Source organism: Balaenoptera borealis (genome assembly GCF_965194805.1).
Source record: "Balaenoptera borealis genome assembly, chromosome: 8".
Lineage (NCBI taxonomy): Eukaryota > Metazoa > Chordata > Mammalia > Artiodactyla > Balaenopteridae > Balaenoptera > Balaenoptera borealis.
Window position 1 is genome coordinate 38,488,448 of NC_138865.1, and position 19,271 is coordinate 38,507,718.

At 35.3% G+C, this 19,271-nt stretch overlaps 1 protein-coding gene across 7 annotated transcripts in view; it reads right to left on the reverse strand.

The window, feature by feature from the left end:
- Positions 1 to 1,245: 1,245 nt before the first annotated feature.
- The window catches only part of NAA35 (N-alpha-acetyltransferase 35, NatC auxiliary subunit), a 94,752-nt gene continuing 76,726 nt past the window's right edge, over positions 1,246 to 19,271 (reverse strand). For 5 of the 7 annotated variants that reach the window (XM_082401178.1, XM_082401175.1, XM_082401174.1 and 2 more), the window contains 9 exons: positions 16,036 to 16,102; positions 14,537 to 14,635; positions 13,745 to 13,923; positions 10,268 to 10,404; positions 8,471 to 8,538; positions 6,189 to 6,329; positions 5,365 to 5,487; positions 2,497 to 2,577; positions 1,246 to 1,646 (listed from right to left, as the gene is read on the reverse strand). In XM_082401178.1, coding sequence (XP_082257304.1) covers positions 1,587 to 1,646; positions 2,497 to 2,577; positions 5,365 to 5,487; positions 6,189 to 6,329; positions 8,471 to 8,538; positions 10,268 to 10,404; positions 13,745 to 13,923; positions 14,537 to 14,635; positions 16,036 to 16,102 — 955 coding nt within the window. In that variant the 3' untranslated portion in view covers positions 1,246 to 1,586. Of the gene's footprint in view, positions 1,647 to 2,496; positions 2,578 to 5,364; positions 5,488 to 5,524; positions 5,855 to 6,188; positions 6,330 to 8,470; positions 8,539 to 10,267; positions 10,405 to 13,744; positions 13,924 to 14,536; positions 14,636 to 16,035; positions 16,103 to 19,271 lie in introns of those variants that run through there. The other 2 variants (XM_082401176.1, XM_082401179.1) reach the window with 2 other exon arrangements.

A 19,271-nucleotide genomic window follows, 5' to 3' on the forward strand; every position in this document is an offset into this window, starting at 1 on the left:
ATCCAACAGTCCCTGGTGGCCCTGACCCGCATTCTTCTAGCTTGCCTCAGGCTCTTGGCGGTTTGCAAAATCTTGCTGTTTTTTATCCTCTGTGCATTTTCTTTTGATTCTTTCTTCTACTGCCTCTTTTCTACCATTTCTGTCATTTTTGTTTGAAGTGTTCAGAAATTACCAGCCAGAAAGTGTTTCCTTCTCAAAAAACTAACCACATAGCTAACGACAGGTATATTCTCTATCTCTTCATTGCTCAAGTTTCTACTGTACAGCCTACTTTATTTTTAAAGACTTCTGGATTCTGAGATTTCAGGATGCCTACTGGCTGTTCCTGGATGACACATGTGTCGCCAGTTTACTTCAAACAGCCACGAAGGAGGGGGTCAGGAAAGTTCTTACTCTATAGCCGGCAAGATTCGCTCAGGTTAGCTGCTTGCAAATATTTCCAGAAATAAAGTTTCAATAATCACATTTGCAAGAAAGGTGTCAAATAAGAATTAGGATATTTGAAACTCAGAAACCACAGAGCAAATATAAAATGGGTGCTAGTCTTAAGCCAAGCCAAAAGTCAATTTAAGTTAGGCGCAGGGTAGCTCATTCTGCTAATAGTATTGCTTCCTGTGGAGGAGAAGGAAAGGCCCCCAGAGGCCGTGGCAGCTTGACACAGAACAGCAGAGCAGAGACAGGAAGAGGAACTGGCAGCAAAGGAAGAAGGGTGAAGCCACTGGCACTGGGCATTTGTAGGTATAGGTGATTTAAGTCAATTTTCAAAGCCAGAGGATGCTGGAAAGACCCTGATTGAAAATGTCTGATGGGTTAAACTGTGAAGTAGTAAAGAAAAAGGAGCATGCCGTGTTGAAACCTAACTCTAAAAATGAATAAATCTATACAGTCTTATCTTTTGAATAATGTCACTAGCAAACATGATGTGTAATCCTTTAAAAGTGCCAAATGTAACAGTTAAAGGATTTAAAAAAAAAAATCTATATTCTGACAGGTATATAATTTAAGATACCATGACACATAAAATCACAATCCCCATGTAATTTAGTCTCCCTATGTAGCTAGGAGGCCCCCCCAGAATCCCTTTTAAATGTATTTTGCCCAAATCCCACGTGAGTGTTTAAAAAATCCCTTAATTTGAAACTTCTTTTGGATAATTTGTTTGAACTACTCAAACATTAAGAGTAATAAACACCTTCAATTCTTAACATGTATCAACAAAGTGCTATTGTTTTTCATCTCCAGTGGTACATTTTTTGTCAAGAAATTTATTAACCTTTACAAACACTATTTTCACTCAATCATTCATAAAAAATGATTTCTGAGTAAATCTGTAATAAAACCATATAACGTTCATCAATGCATTCAATAAGACCAGTTTCATCCATGGAACATAATAAACCACTTTAAAACAGCAGTTTTCATTCACGTCATGTAAGGCTGTCAAATTAAAAGTATTCCTTATAATGGGTTGTTACCCAAGAAATCCATCTCACTGCATGTTATGTGGTAAGACTGATGGATAGATCCTCTAAGAGTAGAATCTGAAAGTAGACTCCACCTCTTTGGTCACCTTTTCAGTCTCTCTTTCAAACAAGTTTCACAACAGGAAAATATTTGTGAGCAGAGAAATCAAATTCAGGAGGAACCTGTAAAGAAAACAAAGTCAATTAATGTATCTTATACATATTCAGACAGTAAACAAAATAAAGACTATTATAATTTTAGAGTTTCTCATGTTTTTAGAGACAAGGCAGCACAAAAGAGATTTAGAAGAAAATGATGTAGCTTATCTCTGGGATTATGAAGGTCATTAGAAAACATTCTGAGCAGTGGTTTTCTAACTTCAGAGAATAGTTAGCAAAGGAAAATGGACTTAAATTACAGGAAAAGGTCATGGGCCAGCAATTTTTTTTTAGTTCCAGGGTCGCTGATACTCCTGAGCAATGAAATGAATCACTGCTAAAGCAAAGCAGGAGATAAGGAAGAGAGATCATAGAAAAGCAATGGGAGTAAACAAATAGACGTATGTATATAATGGGCAAATGCCACCAAAAATGCCTCGGTGGTTGGCCTCTTACTTCTGCACCGAATGTTGATACAGCACTAATGATACAACAGCATTACCAACGGAAGCTTACAGAATCTTCCATGTCCTGAGCCATTAAAGTCTTTAATTATTGAAGCATTCACTTTTCTAAAGGCAGATGACTTTTTAAATAACTCTCCCATAAATTTGTTTATACACATTTTCTTTTATTACCTTAAGTCATTCAGTAATTTACATGGAAGCGCAGACTTTAGAGATTTTAAGTCAACAAAATCTTTAAGTTTCAAGGAAAAACGGCAAGCTCTAATTTATTTTCTGCCACTGAATCTCTTTTAGAATAGTATCTATGAGCGTTTTGACTTTTTTGTAATATTTATTCATCTTACTGAAAAACAAAATGAAGTTTTACAATAAATTAAGACCATTTATTTTCCCTACAATATACTTACCTTAGATTCCTTTTTGTGTCCTCCTGCCAATAACTTCACGACCACAAAGTTGGGTTTGGCAACCTTTAAAATTCTATTGACCTAAACAATGAGCAACATTAAGCTATCAAAACATAAAATTCATAGTCAAAATGTATTGATATATAGATAATAAGAGGAAATTGGCACGATGTAAGTGTTGATATTTTATTAAAATAAAGGCAATTTAAAAACATGAACACCATCATACGTCTTTTAGTAACACAGAACTCCAGTAGTCAACCAGGAAAACTTGAAAGGGCTACTGTATCTCGTTTTCATTAAAACAAAAGAACATTACGTTGCAAAGTCCTACAAAGACAATACAATATAGTGTTTGGGGCATGGACTCTGGAGTTAAGCTGTCTGTTTTCAAGTTCCAGCTTTGCCACTTACTAGCTATGAAACCTCTGGAAGTTTTCTAACCTCTCTGTTCCTTAGTTTCTTCATCTGTAAAAATAGGGATAATAATTTACCTATCCCACAAAGATTTGTTCTGAGGATTAAGTGAGTTAATACATATTATGAGCTGAGACCCACACCTGGCAGGTAATAAGTGTCCTTTAAGTGTTGACTGTTACTTCTGACAACCATTTGTCTAAAAGGCTTCGCCTGAACACATGAATAACAATGGAATGGAATATTCACTTCTCTTAAGAGGAAGTAATGGGCAACTTGAAGGAAAACAAGTTCCCACTGCCCTCTTCTTAGTGACCTCACTTGACACGTCACCACGAGTTCAGGAACTGCTTCTCCTCAGCTCCAGATCACACATCCACTTACCTACATGACTACTCCATTTGGACCTCCAAAAGCCATGTCCAAAACTGAGCTCCTGACCTTCCCAGCCCTGCCTCCCCCGTGCTCCAGCCTGCAGTCTTCCCTACATGACTCAATCCACCCTGGTGGTGCTCAGGCCAAAACCCTCAAAACCATCCTTGACTCTCTTTCTCTTACCCCACATCCAATCCATCACCATCAATCAATCCCACTGGCTAGACCTTAAAATTCACAGAGGACGCAATCACTTCTGATCCACTGGCACCACCACCTTTCAACTGGATCATAGTTATGGCCTCTAACTGGCTCCCCTGCTTCCACCCTTGGTCCCACCACAGTCTCTTTTCAGCACAGTGGCCAGAGTGATCCTTTAGAACAAAAATCAGATCTGGTCACACCTCTGCTCAGAACTCCCCAACAGCTCACCCCCTCGTTCACCTCACTCCAACACAAAGCCCTTGGCTGTTCTTCAAATACAACAGGGCACACTCCGACCTCTGCACCTTTACACATATTGGATCCCTCTGCCTAGAAGGCTCCATCCCCAGATGGCCACGTGACTTGCTTCTTCACCTTCTTCCAGGACTTGCCCAGAGGCCAACTTATTTTAAAATGTCTAATCCCCTCCACCTGCCTCCTTCTTGTAGCATTCACTACCCCTATTCCCAGCTTGATTTTTCTTCATAGTACTTATGATCTTCTAATACACTATATAACTTATTTATTTATTTACTGCTTGCCTCCCCTGCCCCGAGAAGGGCCCAGATTTCTGTGTTTTTTCCATGCTGGAACCTACCATAGTGCTTAGGACATAGTAGGCACTCAACAATATTTGTTGAGTTAAATAAATGAAGTCCACTAAAAGAAATATTCCATCTATTACAGGCACCTTCCTCTAATTTTTACACTCCCCCCTTTTATTTTCTTTCATTACATGACTATATATGATTTTTTTAAAAAGTCATCTCTCTCCTACCCCTCTTCCCTAAGGCACTTAGCAACCCTAAGAAGCAAACACTATTATTAATTCTTATGTATCTTTCCAGAGATATGTTATATTCATATAATATTGGCACACATACATGTGGTCTTCCTTTGTTCCTCTCGACTGAAATGGCAGCATACTATATATACAGATTTTAAGCTTGCTTTTTAAACTTCTTATATTCTGAAGAACATTCCATTACAGTAAATAAATATCTTCCTTGTCCTTTTTAGGGCTGCACGGTACCCTACTGCATAATGAAAAATCATGTAACAGTTCCTTTTGATGGACACTAAAGTTTCCTCATTCTTTTACTATTACAAATCCTGCTGTAATAAATACTCTTGTATATTCATCATTTCCCACATGTGCACATGTTATCTATAAGATAAATCCCAAGAAGCAGAATTTCTGGGCCTAAGGACATGTGATTTTTGACAGATTGCTAAAATACCCTTCCATGGAGTTTGTACCAAGATATACTCCACAAAATGGTCTGTGTGTTACAGGTAACTCTCATTTACAGAATAAATGCATTTCAGTAAAATTAGGTATAAATTATGAAACTAACAAAAGGCTGAAACAGTATATTTTACAAGTTCTAAACTCTAGAATGATACTCAAAATAGTCTTCAAAACAATAGTCTTTATTTTAAGTGGAATACAGTTGTTTTTACTTCCTGTGATAATTGACCAGATCATTTTTTAGATTTAAGATTTATATAATTATATTTTAATACAGTAAACTATAAATTAAAAATTTTTAATCATAACAACTGAACTGTGGATCAATCTGGATCTTATTTCTATTCTTTCTGCTTACTTTATGGTTCTAAGTCTTAATTTCTCTTTGCATTGATTTCTAAATGTACACAAAGGAGATATTTACATCACTTCTTTCATCAAATAATTTTAAGTCTGACAAGGTTAGGTTAGCAAAGCTATTTGAAATCCTTAGCAGAAACATGACAGGCTTCATTTATTAATACTGTAAGGTTCGTTTTATAATTAAACTGTCATCCAGTAGTAAGATAGGTAGTTCCTGCCAAGCTTTTCCTCTAGAATTACTGTGACTGCAGTCTTACCTCATGGTCTGGGTTTGGGATATTTTCCAATATCATTTTTGCCTGCTGAAAGTGCTTACTAGCTGCCACATACAGTTCTGGAGACTGAGGAGGAGGGCTATATTTATTGAGGTCAGACATTTCCTAAAAAAAAGAAATACTATTATTTAAAACATGCTTAATATGAAAAAACTCTAAAATACCTTTTTTTTAAAATTAATTAATTAATTAATTAATTTTTGGCTGTGTTGGGTCTTCGTTTCTGTGCGAGGGCTTTCTCTAGTTGTGGCAAGTGGGGGCCACTCTTCATCGCGGTGTGCGGGCCTCTCACTATTGTGGCCTCTCTTGTTGCGGAGCACAGGCTCCAGATGCGCAGGCTCGGTAGTTGTGGCTCACAGGCCTAGTTGCTCCGCGGCATGTGGGATCTTCCCAGACCAGGGCTCGAACCCGTGTCCCCTGCATTAGCAGGCAGATTCTCAACCACTGCGCCACCAGGGAAGCCCTAAAATACCTTTTTTAAATTAAAGAATTCTACATTGATTATCCATTCACATACGGACACTAAAGCAAACACCTTGGCATGTCCCTATTTTTTTCCTATTCAATTTTCAATCTTCATATACCACACCTCATATTATTCTCATATTTAAATAACTGTTAATGTGATGAGTATATCCAAAGTCAAATAATTTTCATACTATTTAAAACTGCTATTTTATCACTTTATCCCATTGATCCAATAAGTTTGACTTGACTATTTTAACAAAATGGCTAGGTATGAACAGCCCATCACCAGGGAGATCTAAGACTAAATATTTTACAATTATTTTAAGGAGCAGGTTCACCTTGAACTGCAGATAGTGCACTGGTGGTGGTGTCATTACACTGTTGAATGGAGCAAATCTGTGCTCATATCGAACTTGTTCACTATCGAGCTCAAACTTGGGTTTTCGTACTTTGCCATCCATGTCAAATGCTACCATAGTCTACAGGAAAAAGAGAGAAAAACACATGGTATTAATATGAAAATGTGAACATCCTCATTAATACAGAATAGAAAACAAGAAACAGCTATTTACACATAGTTAATCAAAACAAGGCTCAGAAATCAGAAACAGGAAGAGAAAAACTGGCTTTAGTATTCATTTTGATATCCTGAGCCACCTTTTATACAAAAAATGTTCAAGTTCCAGTGTCTAATATATTACTAATTTTCCTAGTGAAATGGTACAACATGCACATTATTCTTCCTAATGCTTTTATAATAGCTTTAAAATCTTCAAGTAAAAGCTCCTGAAGAAAAAGTAGAATATAATTTTTATAAGAAAAGCATTGGTCCTGTTTTTCAAACAGAAGTCCATATTCTGTTTTATGTATTTTAATGTAAGTTGCCTTAAATCGTTTCTTGAATTGCCAAGCACAACTTAAGAGTTACTAATTCCTGAAAATGCCTGCTTTGCTTAAGCCATTTACTGTGGAGCTTGCCCCATTCCTAACACACTTCTTAAAAAAATCCAGACCCCATCTCTTCCAAGAAACCTTTCCTGATCATCAATCAGAAGTAAAGTCTTCCTTCTCTTGTACCTATGACACATATATGTCACCTGGCCTGTCATTAACTAGGCACGTGATACAAGGATCACATCTGATTAGACTTGGCATGCTGCAATGTAGCCAGTACAAGACATCTGACACATGACAAGGGTTCAATATTTGTTAAAGTAATATAAACCACTAGACTTGGAAAAAAGGTAATTTTCAAGCAGATAGTAAAAATAAAGGTGAAATTAGAACCTGGAAAGAATCACAGAACAGAGTTCATTTTATTGGGTTGGCCAAAAAGTGCCTTCGGTTTTCAAGAAAAAATAAAAGACACATTTTTCATTTTCACCAAGAACTTCATTGAACAACATATTCACCCTTTTTATTCCACTACCTTCTGCATTTTTCAGGCAACTTCATAATTCCATCTTCCCAAAACTTTTTATCTTTTTGAGCAAAGAACTGTTCCAGGTGCCTTTCACAGTCTTCCAGGGAATTGAAATTTTTTCCATTAAGAGAATTTTGTAAAGACCGAAATAAATAGAAATCCGAAGGCGCAATGTCTGGTGAATAAGGTGGATGAATCAGAACTTCCCAGCCAAGCTGTACCAGTTTTTGCCTGGTCATCAAAGAAACATGCAGTCTTGCATTATCCTGATGGAAGATGATGCATTTTCTGTTGACTAATTCTGGACACTTTTCGTCGAGTGCTGCTTTCAGTTGGTCTAACTGGGAGCAGTACTTGTTGAAATTAATCGTTTGGTTTTCTGGAAGGAGCTCATAATAGAGATCTCCCTTCCAATCCCACCGAATACACAACATCACCTTCTTTGGATGAAGACCGGCCTTTGGTGTGGTTGGTGGTGGTTCATTTCACTTGCCCCACGATCTCTTCTGTTCCACATTATTGTACAGTATCCACTTTTCACTGTCCGTCACCATTTGTTTTAAAAACAGAACGCTTTCATTACGTTTAAGTAGAGAATCGCATGCACAAATACGGTCAAGAAGGGTTTTTTCACTAAACTTATGTGGAACCCAAACATCAAAGCGATTCATATGACCAAGCTGGTACAAATGATTTTCAGCGCTTAATTTGGATATTTTGAGTATGTCGGCTATTTCCCGCGTGGTATAACGTTGACTGCTCTCAATTAATGTCTCAATTTGATCGCTATCAACTCCAAGCGGTCTACCCAACCGTGGAGCGTCCTCCAGCACAAAACTTCACAAACCACTTTTGACATGTTCGATCAGTCACAGCACCTTCTCCATACACTGCACAAATCTTTTTTTGCGCTTCGATTGTGTTTTTACCTTTCTTGAAATAATAAAGCATAATATGCCAAAAATGTTGCTTTTCTTCCATTTCAATATTAAAATGGCTACACAAAAATTCACCAATTTTGATGTCTTTTTTTAAATGCACACTGAATATGACAGCTGTCACATACAATCTAACAAAATTGTTTCGAATGAAGTTAAAGACAACTAAGTGCTACCAGAGCCATCTTACAGAAAAAACTGAACGAACCTTTTGGTCAACCCAAGAATTAAACAATGTAATAGCAATGTAGCAACTTACTTTAAACATTCCAGCACACATATTCTGATATGCCTGGCTCATTGTGATCTCTCGGCTCAATGGGCGAACTGTAATTAGAAAGAAAATCATCCAAACTCTTTCCCTCCTCCTCTTGCATTACTGCAGGAGAAATCTAAATTTAAAAAACCTTCTTTCTACCTTGTTTACTAAATTAAAATGTCAAACAGTTTGTTCCTACAGGCTAAATTTTATTTTATGGCCCAAATCTACAAACAATAAAATATAGCAGAAAGTTTAAACAATAACTGTGTTCCCAAATAGTTAATACCGTAAGATTTTAGTATGAATTAATTGTAATTTCTTCTCAAGTCACAATACAGGGACTTCTTTTATAGGAACGCCATCATGATACAAGTCATTTAATGACCCAGGCAAAGTGTTGAAATCTGAAGGGAACACAAAGCACTATTTTGTAACAATTGTAGCCTATCTGTACCCTCCCATGAGTGATTCACAGGGGAGTCCCTTTGAAACATATCTTTCTCCTCACGGTCCTTGGGCAGTATGCCAAAGTGCTCTGTGATCATCTTTCTGTGCTGACTGTAACAGCACAACTCCAGATTTCCTTCCTGAGCTGTCAGCCTTCTGTCAAAAGAGTATCAAAAGTCTCCTGCTGTCTTGTTCGTTAACCTATCTTATTCCATGTGGCTACTTCTTCTTGTCCTAAGGTCCTTTGACACATGAAATAGCAAAGTAGTAAAAGAAAAGCAAAAAAAGGAACCAAAAGGTTTGTACCAATATTGTGACTCAGTTTCTACCCTTATACCTTCTGAAGAGAAGATGGGCAAGAATTAAAATATAATGACTAATTCACCCATTAAAATGCACAGGTAGCTCACTCCAATGTTACTTATTTCTTAAGTTTAAAAATAATTCACAGACTCATGCAGCTCAATATTAAAAAAAAGAAACAACCCAATCAAAAAATGGGCAGAAGACCTAAATAGACATTTCTCCAAAGAAGACATACAGATGGCCAAGAGGCACATGATAAGCTGCTCAACGTCACTAATTATTAGAAATGCAAATCAAAACTACAATGAGGTATCGCCTCACACCGGTTAGAATGGGCATCATCAGAAAATCTACAAACAACAAATGCTGGAGAGGGTGTGGACAAAAGGGAACCCTCTTGCACTGTTGGTGGGAATGTAAATTGATACAGCCACTATGGAGAACAGTATGGAGGTTCCTTAAAAAAACTAAAAATAGAATTACCCTATGACCCAGCAATCCCACTACTGGGCATATACCCAGAGAAAACCATAATTCAAAAAGACATATGCACCCCAATGTTCACTGCAGCACTATTTACAATAGCCAGGTCATGGAAGCAACCTAAATGCCCATCGACAGATGAATGGACAAAGAAGATGTGGTACATATATACAATGGAATACTACTCAGCCATAAAAAGGAACAAAACTGGGTCATTTGTAGAGACGTGGATGGACCTAGAGACTGTCATACAGAGTGAAGTAAGTCAGAAAGAGAAAAACAAATATCATATATTAACACATATTTATGGAATCTAGAAAAATGGTACAGATGAACCGGTTTGCAAGGCAGAAACAGAGACACAGATGTAGAGAACAAACGTATGGACACCAAGGGGGGAAACGGGAGGGTGGTGGTGGTGGGATGAACTGGGAGATTGGGATTGACATATATACACCAATATGTATAAAATAGATAACTAATAAGGACCTGCTGTATAAAAATAAATAAAATTCAAAAAAAATTCACAGCACCTTTCTAACTTTTTTTTTTTTTTACCTTTCTTCTTTTTTTTTGTTTTTTTACTACTACGGCCTTTCTGCTGCTCTTCCATTATCCTTTCCTCTGCCATCTGAGAGCCATCGGCACGACTTAATGTTGACATCAACCATGCATAAAGGAATTCAGAGAGATACCTTAATGGAAAGAAAATGTTAGTCAATGGCAGATGTATAAATGAGATAGCTTGGTCAACGCAAGTACTAGTATTAATAAAGAGATATTTTTTATAATGCTTTAAAAGTTTTTTTCCAAAAACAAAATTATTCAGTTAGATAATTGATAGATTAGATCTTACAAGAAATGGGCATTACAAATGATTAACTTTCCCTTACTTGTTGCCACACAGTATGGAAAATTTTGTTTAATTTCCTACAATGATATGAGTTTTACAACTTTTCTAAAGATTTCTGGTGGGGAGGGACAAATTAGTGGTATGGGATTAACAGATACAAACTACTATACATAAAGTAAGATAAGCAACAAGGATTTACTGCATAGCACAGGGAATTATACTCATTATCTTGTAATAACCTATAATGGAATAGAATCTGCAAAAGTACTGAATCATTTTGCTGTACACCAGAAACTAACACAATATTGTAAATCAACTATACTTCAATTAAAAAGCGATTTCTTGATAATTATTTATATATATGTAAATCAAATGAATGGCCATTAAATTGTTTTTACTATATCAATATAGGTCACATTTCTCCTAAACCTATTAAGTTAATGTCTTATTTTGTTATTAATTACAAAAGGAAACAAATACAGAAAAAAATAAAAAATTATAAACATGCAAGCATATAATTTACTTGAGTTTACTCAATAAGGAAAAATGATACAGATTATTCCACCAGATACTAAATTTTCATAAGTTTAAACTAACAAACAATACGTTCTCTTAAGCCAGAGAAGCAGTTTAAATCTAGGATATGAATATATATTCTTTAAATAAAATTAAGGACCACTACTACATTAATGAAAATCAAAGATTTATAAGAAATTTTATTATGGTCAAGTTTGAGTGTATGACACCTATTCCCCAAATTTTTCAAACAGTTACAAGGCAGGTTACAATATTAAAACACATAAAAAAAATAAAACATAAAAAAAGAACATTTTAAAGCAAAACAAGGGAATTCCCTGGCGGTCCAGTGGTTAGGACCTGGCGCATTCACCGCAGTGGCCCAGGTTCGATCCCTGGTCGGGGACTAAGATCCTGCAAGTCACGTGGCATGGGAAAAAAACAAAAAACCAAACAAATGAAAAGATACACCTGGAATGACTTAGGTACTGTATCTTAAAGCTAAACTGAGCACTACGCTTCCTGGCAGTTAAAGCAAACCAGTATATATATATATATATTTTTTTTTTTTTTTTGATTTAAAAAAGTATATAATTTCACATGGAGAGAAAATCATTCCTGGCAATGAATTTAAGAAAAGCATTCAATATAGTATACTTTTATAGGATACAAATGAATTTTTTTCCCCCATCACACTACAAAATGAGGGTTTGTAACCTCTCTTAACTCAATGAGAAGACTTTTTTCTTTTTTCTTTTTTTTTTTTTTCTGCCATGCCATGCAGCATGTGGGATCTTAGTTCCCCGACCAGGGATCGAAGGCAGTGCCCCCTGCAATGGAAGCGCAGAGTCTTAACCACTGGACCACCAGGGAAGTCCCGAGAAGATTTCTGTACGGAACTAATGATACCTTTTACCTTTTAGCTATCTAACCGAAGGACAGACAAGTAAAGGGGATAGCTGGCACAATTCAGGACTTTCCTTTCAAATATCAGATATTTCAATGAGCTTTTATTAAGTGCTTTATCAAAATTAATACACAGTTATATCTAAGGAGAGTCAGAGTGCAAATATTCTATACCAATTCTCAATTGTGATCTCAGGACCAGCAGCAGTCTCACCAGGAAAGCAGTTAGAAATGCAAATGATTCGGTGGGTCCTACTCTAGACCTAGTAAACCAGGAACTCTAGGAACAGAGCCCCAGCAAGTTGCTTTCCGAGTGATTATCATGCACGCTAAATTTAAGAAGCACTGTTTTCTACTGATTTTAAAAGGGTCCACATGCTTTAGGAATCACATTCATGAAGAACAACAACAGTGTATATCTTGTGAAAATACTGGAGCCCAATCTGTAATTTTGAAACTAAAAAGCAGTTAAAACTAACATGAAAGTAGACCAGAAGGGTACTTATAAGCAGAACTAAAATTTCTTTTGTTAACAAGAGAAGAAATGAATCTGCTCAAGTATTCAGGTAAATTTCTAATGGAGTATTTATCGGAATATCATTTGCCAATCCATCGTGCAAAAAAACATATAAAAATTGTATCTTGAGAAATCAAGAGCACAAAAGCTTCCAATTAGCTGTCTCAAACCACAACACTTGAGCATGTTCCCCTATAAAATGCCTCGTTTGAACAGGGGTGTCTAGTATGAATAATAAAAAAAAATCCCAAGTAGCTATAACAACACCTGTTCCAAGAGTTGTTACCAAGAATTACCTGTTAAGAGCCCTAGCAGCCATGACCACAAAACCATGTTAAAAGCATAGAAAATAATTACTTTCCTGCCTCCACAGCAGTGACTCCAGGGAATATACAATATCTTAAATACCAAGTTAAATAATTTAAATATGAATTAAAAAGATGAACTAAGATCTAATTAGTTATATTAGATATATCTTAGATATATTAAGATCTAATATATTAAACTTAGCTGTTTGTGATGGGCAATAATAGGTCATTACTATTTTAAAATTACCACAACTAAATTACCATACTTTACTAGACTAAGAAAAAGATGCAAGATAACTGAATTCATTAGCTCTCAATTTTCTTATTTTATTTCTGTGACAGCTTTTTCACACCTAAAATATTCTCAAGCATCCTCTTACTAGGTTTATCTCATCTCCAACTGAAAGCAAAGAACTACTCTGCTGAAGATCATCTCTTATCAACTCCTTCAAAGCTCCTGAGACAAATCCTCAGGGCCATAGTTTGCAAGTTATACTCCCAATGATAATCTTAGCCATAATTTCTTCTCAGAAGAAAGATGTGGTTCAAATTTTGAAACTTATTTCAGTTAAGTACATTCCACAGCTAGTACACAGCATCACTGAAGTCAGTGCAAAATGTATGTTAATTTTTCTCTTTGGAAACAGACAAAAGCTCGTCAATTAATCCATTTACTTTGAAGCCACTTTTATTAGTGAATTTTAAATAAATATTACAATGGCTAGAAAAAATATATTTGTACATTTTTATGACACTTAAAATGTTTAAGATGATCTAGCTCTAATTTTCAATAGATATTTTTCAGTTGTCCCACAACTAAATTTCAAATACAGTAAATAAAAAAGTACCTTAAAGTTACACTCTACTTTACAGATACTCTCTCAGATGTTATGTATCCCACCCACCACCAATTTTAACTCCAATCATTCTCTTACCAATATATGTAATAGTACTCGTGCATGCTGTAGAGTTCCAATTCAAAGCCACTTAGAAGATACTGTATCATAATTCGAAGGTTATGGTAAAGGACCCAGGTACCTAAACAAGCCAAATGTTGCCTTTGGGGCTCCTGTTTCAACAGCATAGTGTGAAGGGCTGCATCAACCTTCTCTGCCTATCACAACAAAACGTCATAACATTAACTTTCTTTTTAAGGTAATGTGAGAATTACAAAAAAAAAACCAGCTAAAAATAGCACATGAGCAGAAAATGTAAATCTCACCACCTCAAGAATTCATACTTTCAAATGTACCTTTGGTTAGGTCTACATTCAAACTTCTCATTTCTCAAAGGATCACATTTATCTAAACATTTCCTAAATTAAAAAGATATCCATTTTATAGTACAAAAGTAAAAATAACTGACTTCATATCTTTAGTTATATTATTAATATGGTTCTGCTCACAAATTTACTTGAAGATTAATACATTTTTATTATAATGTAAACTTGCTCTAATTATAACTACAGCTCTACACATATTTTACAATTCATCCCGATTATCAAAAAAAATTATTTAAGATGTTTCAAGGTTTGGATTATTGTTTTGTTTTGTTCTGTAAACCCTTTCTTTGGTATACGTAACTGTTACATTTTAAGTCAAAAGGAAATTCACCATATTGAAAAATTAAATAGCCAAATTATTGTTCCAAAGAATTGTTTTTGAAAATCTGGTCAAGGTATATGAATTGCTTAATTTTGGAAGGAAGGGCCACTTGTTGGCTCTTACCTCATCCTGCAAGGTGGCAAATTCCTCAAGAATATGACCGAGCTTATCTCTCTGTCGAGCCCTGTTATGTCCATGGATCTGAATAAGACTACAGAATGGCTGCAATACACATACAATTTGTTAACCGTCAATATGAAATACGCTTATACTAAAGAAAATTAACATTCAAAAGTTAACAAGTTTTCAAAATCTTGTTTAAGGGAAAAAAATGTATATAAGAATCATGCTATGCATACTTTTTACATAGGTGTTTCTTTTTAAGAAACTCAATACTGGAATTTATCAATAGCTAGAGGAGTGGCTGTTTATGAAACTTGTTTTCGTATGGCAAAAATATCTTCCTTCAATCTTTAGATATTTTCCCACAAATTAAAGAGAACAGTTTCTTTTTTGCTTATGTCAAGCCAAAAGCCAGTGTTCAAGGCTGCCACTTCTCTGCTGCTTTAAATATACCAGAATGCCTAATAATTAGATAAGGGCTAATACCTACAAACCCTGACTAAGGTTCTTTATTCCTATTCTTACCTACACAGTATTCTCATATAAAATATTGTAACATTTCATGAATCAGACAATAGGAACAGAAGTTTGTTCTGATTTAAGAAGTATGCATTTTAAGATTCTTTAAGGATAATAATGTTTTACATTTGCATACTTTGACAGATATCTCATTTAATTGATAAGTAGCCGATAAGAGGTATAGAGGCAGTATTAACATTTCACTTTTTAAAGATTGAGAAGTTTACAGAAAAGTAAAGTGATCTGCCTAATAACAATAAAATGTTAGTAATAAAAATAAAATCTGGTCTTTTATTGGTTTTCCTTTCATCAAACCATGCTGCCTTTATATCTATACAGATAGATAGATCTATCTATCTATCTATCTATATATATATACACACACACACACACATATAAATATTTAGTAACTGTAATTAGGCAAGAAAGAGCTGTCTATAAAGAGCTTATAATTAAATAAGAATGATTTATAATTAATTTAATCACCTACAAGGTTTTTATTTTTCCAAATTATTTGAGATTTGCAAAAAGTTCATACTCTCATCTAAAAGTGATAATTTTAATTTTACTACAATCCTGTTCTCATTAAGGCAGTACAAAGATAAGTGCCTGGGGATGTTACCCATATTCTTTGTTTATAAGGTCAAAAATAAATAAAGTTTTTGTGTCCATTTAAAAAAAAAAAAAGTGAACTCCTTTCTTCCCAGATGGGGGTCATAGCTTATTCTGTTTCTGTGGTCCCCAAGGGTTACAGTGAAAGGGCATCAAAAGGTGCCTCAGTATCTAACAACCTTCCAGGAAGACTACAGGTTATGAAGCTATCCACTCGAGCGTAAGAAGAGACAGAAATTTCCTACGAATTTCAGGGAAGATGAATAAGAAATGTCAGATGAAAAAATAGCACAAATTAATGCTACTGAAGATACTGCACACCACGATTTTTAAGTGTCCACCATAATGATCCAAATTGTAGTTCTTACCCGAACACAGTGAGTAACAAAGGAATCAATACAGTCCTTAGCCTGGTGATTATTATATAGGCAGCACCTGTAAGATAATATAATATTTTTGTTATTAAAATTAAACTATTTGGCCTGCATAAAGAAGTGGTGATTATTGTAGGTGCTACCAACACATAGGGAAAAGTGGAAAAATGAGAAAATGGAACCAAATACATTACTAAGTTGAAGACTGCTAACATTACAGTCTGGGAGGATCTGCTACCTGCCTGGCCCTGGAGGAAATACAGGGCTGAATAGTTGGAAAGATTTTTTTTTTCTCTCCCTGAGGTGGGACTGACAGTAGCCTTTGCACCTAAGGAGATGGGAAAAAGTAAACACTTTTCCTGGCGCACTGAAAGGAGCTGACAACTTGCTACTCCTAAGTGTTTGCCATAACTGAGCAATCTGACCAGAACCTCAAAGATAAACAGAGTCATGGTCATGCAACAGATAATGACAGAGCATGCAGCAGCCAGGGGAAAGAAAAGGCAGGACACCTGGAACAGGTGGCAGCAAAACAGAAGTGGAAGGCCACTTACTTTGGGCTGGAAGGCCCAAAGTAAGAAAATTACTTAAGATGACAAAAATAAAGCCCTTAAAAAAAAGACTTTCTGGATCTGAAAATTAGGATTTTCAAATTAAAAAATTTAGTAGGTGAAAGATGCTCATAGTAGCCTTGAAGTTCTAGGGAATAAAATAACTTTCTTACAACACAGCAAAAATAAGAGATAAATGTCATGAGGAATACAGGGGGAAAAAATCTACAAGATAGAGTATATAAGGAGCTCTTTAAAAAAAAAAAAGAAAAAGAAAAAGAAACAGATGAAGGTGAGGCAATAATTAAATAAATAATAAAATAGGAAAAATGATCTGATTTGAAGACTTGAGGCTTTAATGACTGATTTCCAGATAGGAATAGTTGAAAATCACACATGAACATTCTGGTAAAACTCCTGAACTCCTAAAATAAAGAGAAACTCTACAATCCTCCAGAAGAAAGTGTCAAGTCACTCACAAAGGAAAAAAACATTGTAACATCTGTAACATTGGAATTTTTAAAACAGCAGGATAACATCTATAGGCTACCATGCAATGAACTTTCCTATATACACAGTCGATTCTTGGTATTTGTGATAGTTATGGTCTATAAACTTGCTGTGGACCCTGAATAGAGAATACTGAAACACTGCTGCTAGGGTAAAATACAGGGTTAGGTTCCTGCCAGCCTCTGGTCCCAACATTTTAATCAACTGATCAATGTATAACCTTGGCTTACGTGTATTTCTTTTTAAAGACACTATACGTAATGTACATTGTTAATTGATTAGCAATGAACTCACGCCTCAGCAAACCTTATCTAACACACATATAATCTCTCTGTAAGGCACACCACAGCCTTCTTGTGCCAGGAACACTAGAAAGCCCATCACTACACTTGGAGGCCATTAAACTACAAAATCACCAACAAAAAGCACAAAAACAGGGGTATCTAATAGAGTTTACAGTATAAGGCACAAGAAGACAAGAGTTGCCTTGTTTGACCTCAGCGTTGGGCGACTTGAATATTTTGCCACTCTGCACGTGTCCATGAATACAGCAGGAGCAGAGTGAATATTGATTTGAGGGTTAACAAATAATTTTAGCAAGTAGGCAAATTAACAAATACAGAATCTGCAAGTAATGAGGATCAAACTGTAGTTAAATCTAAATGGATAATGATAAGTGTGACAATGTGGAATCTAAGTGTTAAAGATTGTTAAATAGAAAAGACAATATGCAAATTAAGAGGATGTAGACACTATTTCATATACGTCATATTGTCAAAAATTGAAAAGTCTGATAATGCCTAGACTATGGGGAAATTGGAATCCTTATACACTGTTGGCTGGCATACAAATTGGTTCAATTATTTTGGAAAGCAATTTGGCAAAACTAGTAAAGCTGAAGATGCACATGCCTATGATTGGCAATTAATTATATTTTTAAGTACATAGTCTATGTGCAAAAGGAGACATAATTCAAAGATGTTCACTACAGCACTGATTTCAACAGTGATAAATTAGAAACAAGGTAAATATCCAATTGTAGAGAAAAGCAAAATAAACTGCAGTACAGTTAAAGGACAGATTTTAACGAATAAAATAAATTTGCTGGATAAACTTGGTCAATTTCAAAATGCTAATGTTGAAGGAAAAAATCATGTGGCAAAAGGATATATATATATAGTGTGACAAAATTTATGCAAAGTTTAAAAACAAAATAAACTGATATTATTTATGGACACATATATTTGGGTAAAGTGTACAAGCATTCATAAAAGTGAAACACATAAACTGTAACGTAGTGGTTACCTCTAGGAACAAAGTAAGAGAAAAGGATGGGGTGAGGGAGGAGGATTTGAAATTATAGTCAGCAGTTCTCAAAATGTGCCCTAGGTTCACCTGGTGGTGATGGTAGGAGCGGCCCTTGAGGGGGTGGCTTTTGGGGAGAACACAAGGTCAAAACTATTTTCATAATAACATTAAGATGTTATTTGCCTTTTGCACTCATTCTCTCACAAGTGTACAGTTTGCTTTTCCAGAGGCTACATGGTGTGTAATATTTCAACAGACTGAAAGTAGAAGCAGGTTAAAATAATCCAGCTTTCTTCTACTAACACAGACATGAGAGAGATTTGCAAAAAGGTAAAACAATTCCACTTTTCTTACTAATTTTTCTTAAAAAGTTATTTTCCATAAAAATGTTATTTATGTTAATATGCAATTTATGAATGTTATGTATGTATATTAACATGTAATAGATTTACTGTTTTTCAAAAAGAATAAATATTTTTAAAGTATTGTTTTAATTTCTAAAATAGTAGGTATCAATAAACAGGACCCATATAAACAAAAGCTATTTGGGTCCTTAATATCTTTTAAGAATGAATTCATTAAAATTAGCCCACTCCTTGATACTTAAGCTCAGCCCTACTCTTGAGACCTTTCAGTTATTACTTACTGTCAGGAAGCTTCATCCCCTGATTTTGCATAGCTCACTCACTTCATCCCCTGATTTTGCATAGCTTACTCTCTGTTTATTTACATGTATCACCACTTCCAAGAGGCCTCCCATCTAAGAGAACCATCTTATCTTACCTTATCTTTCTATACAGTACTTATGACCTGACATTATATATTTGTCTACTGTTTAGTCTCTCCCACTGCAAGGCAAGC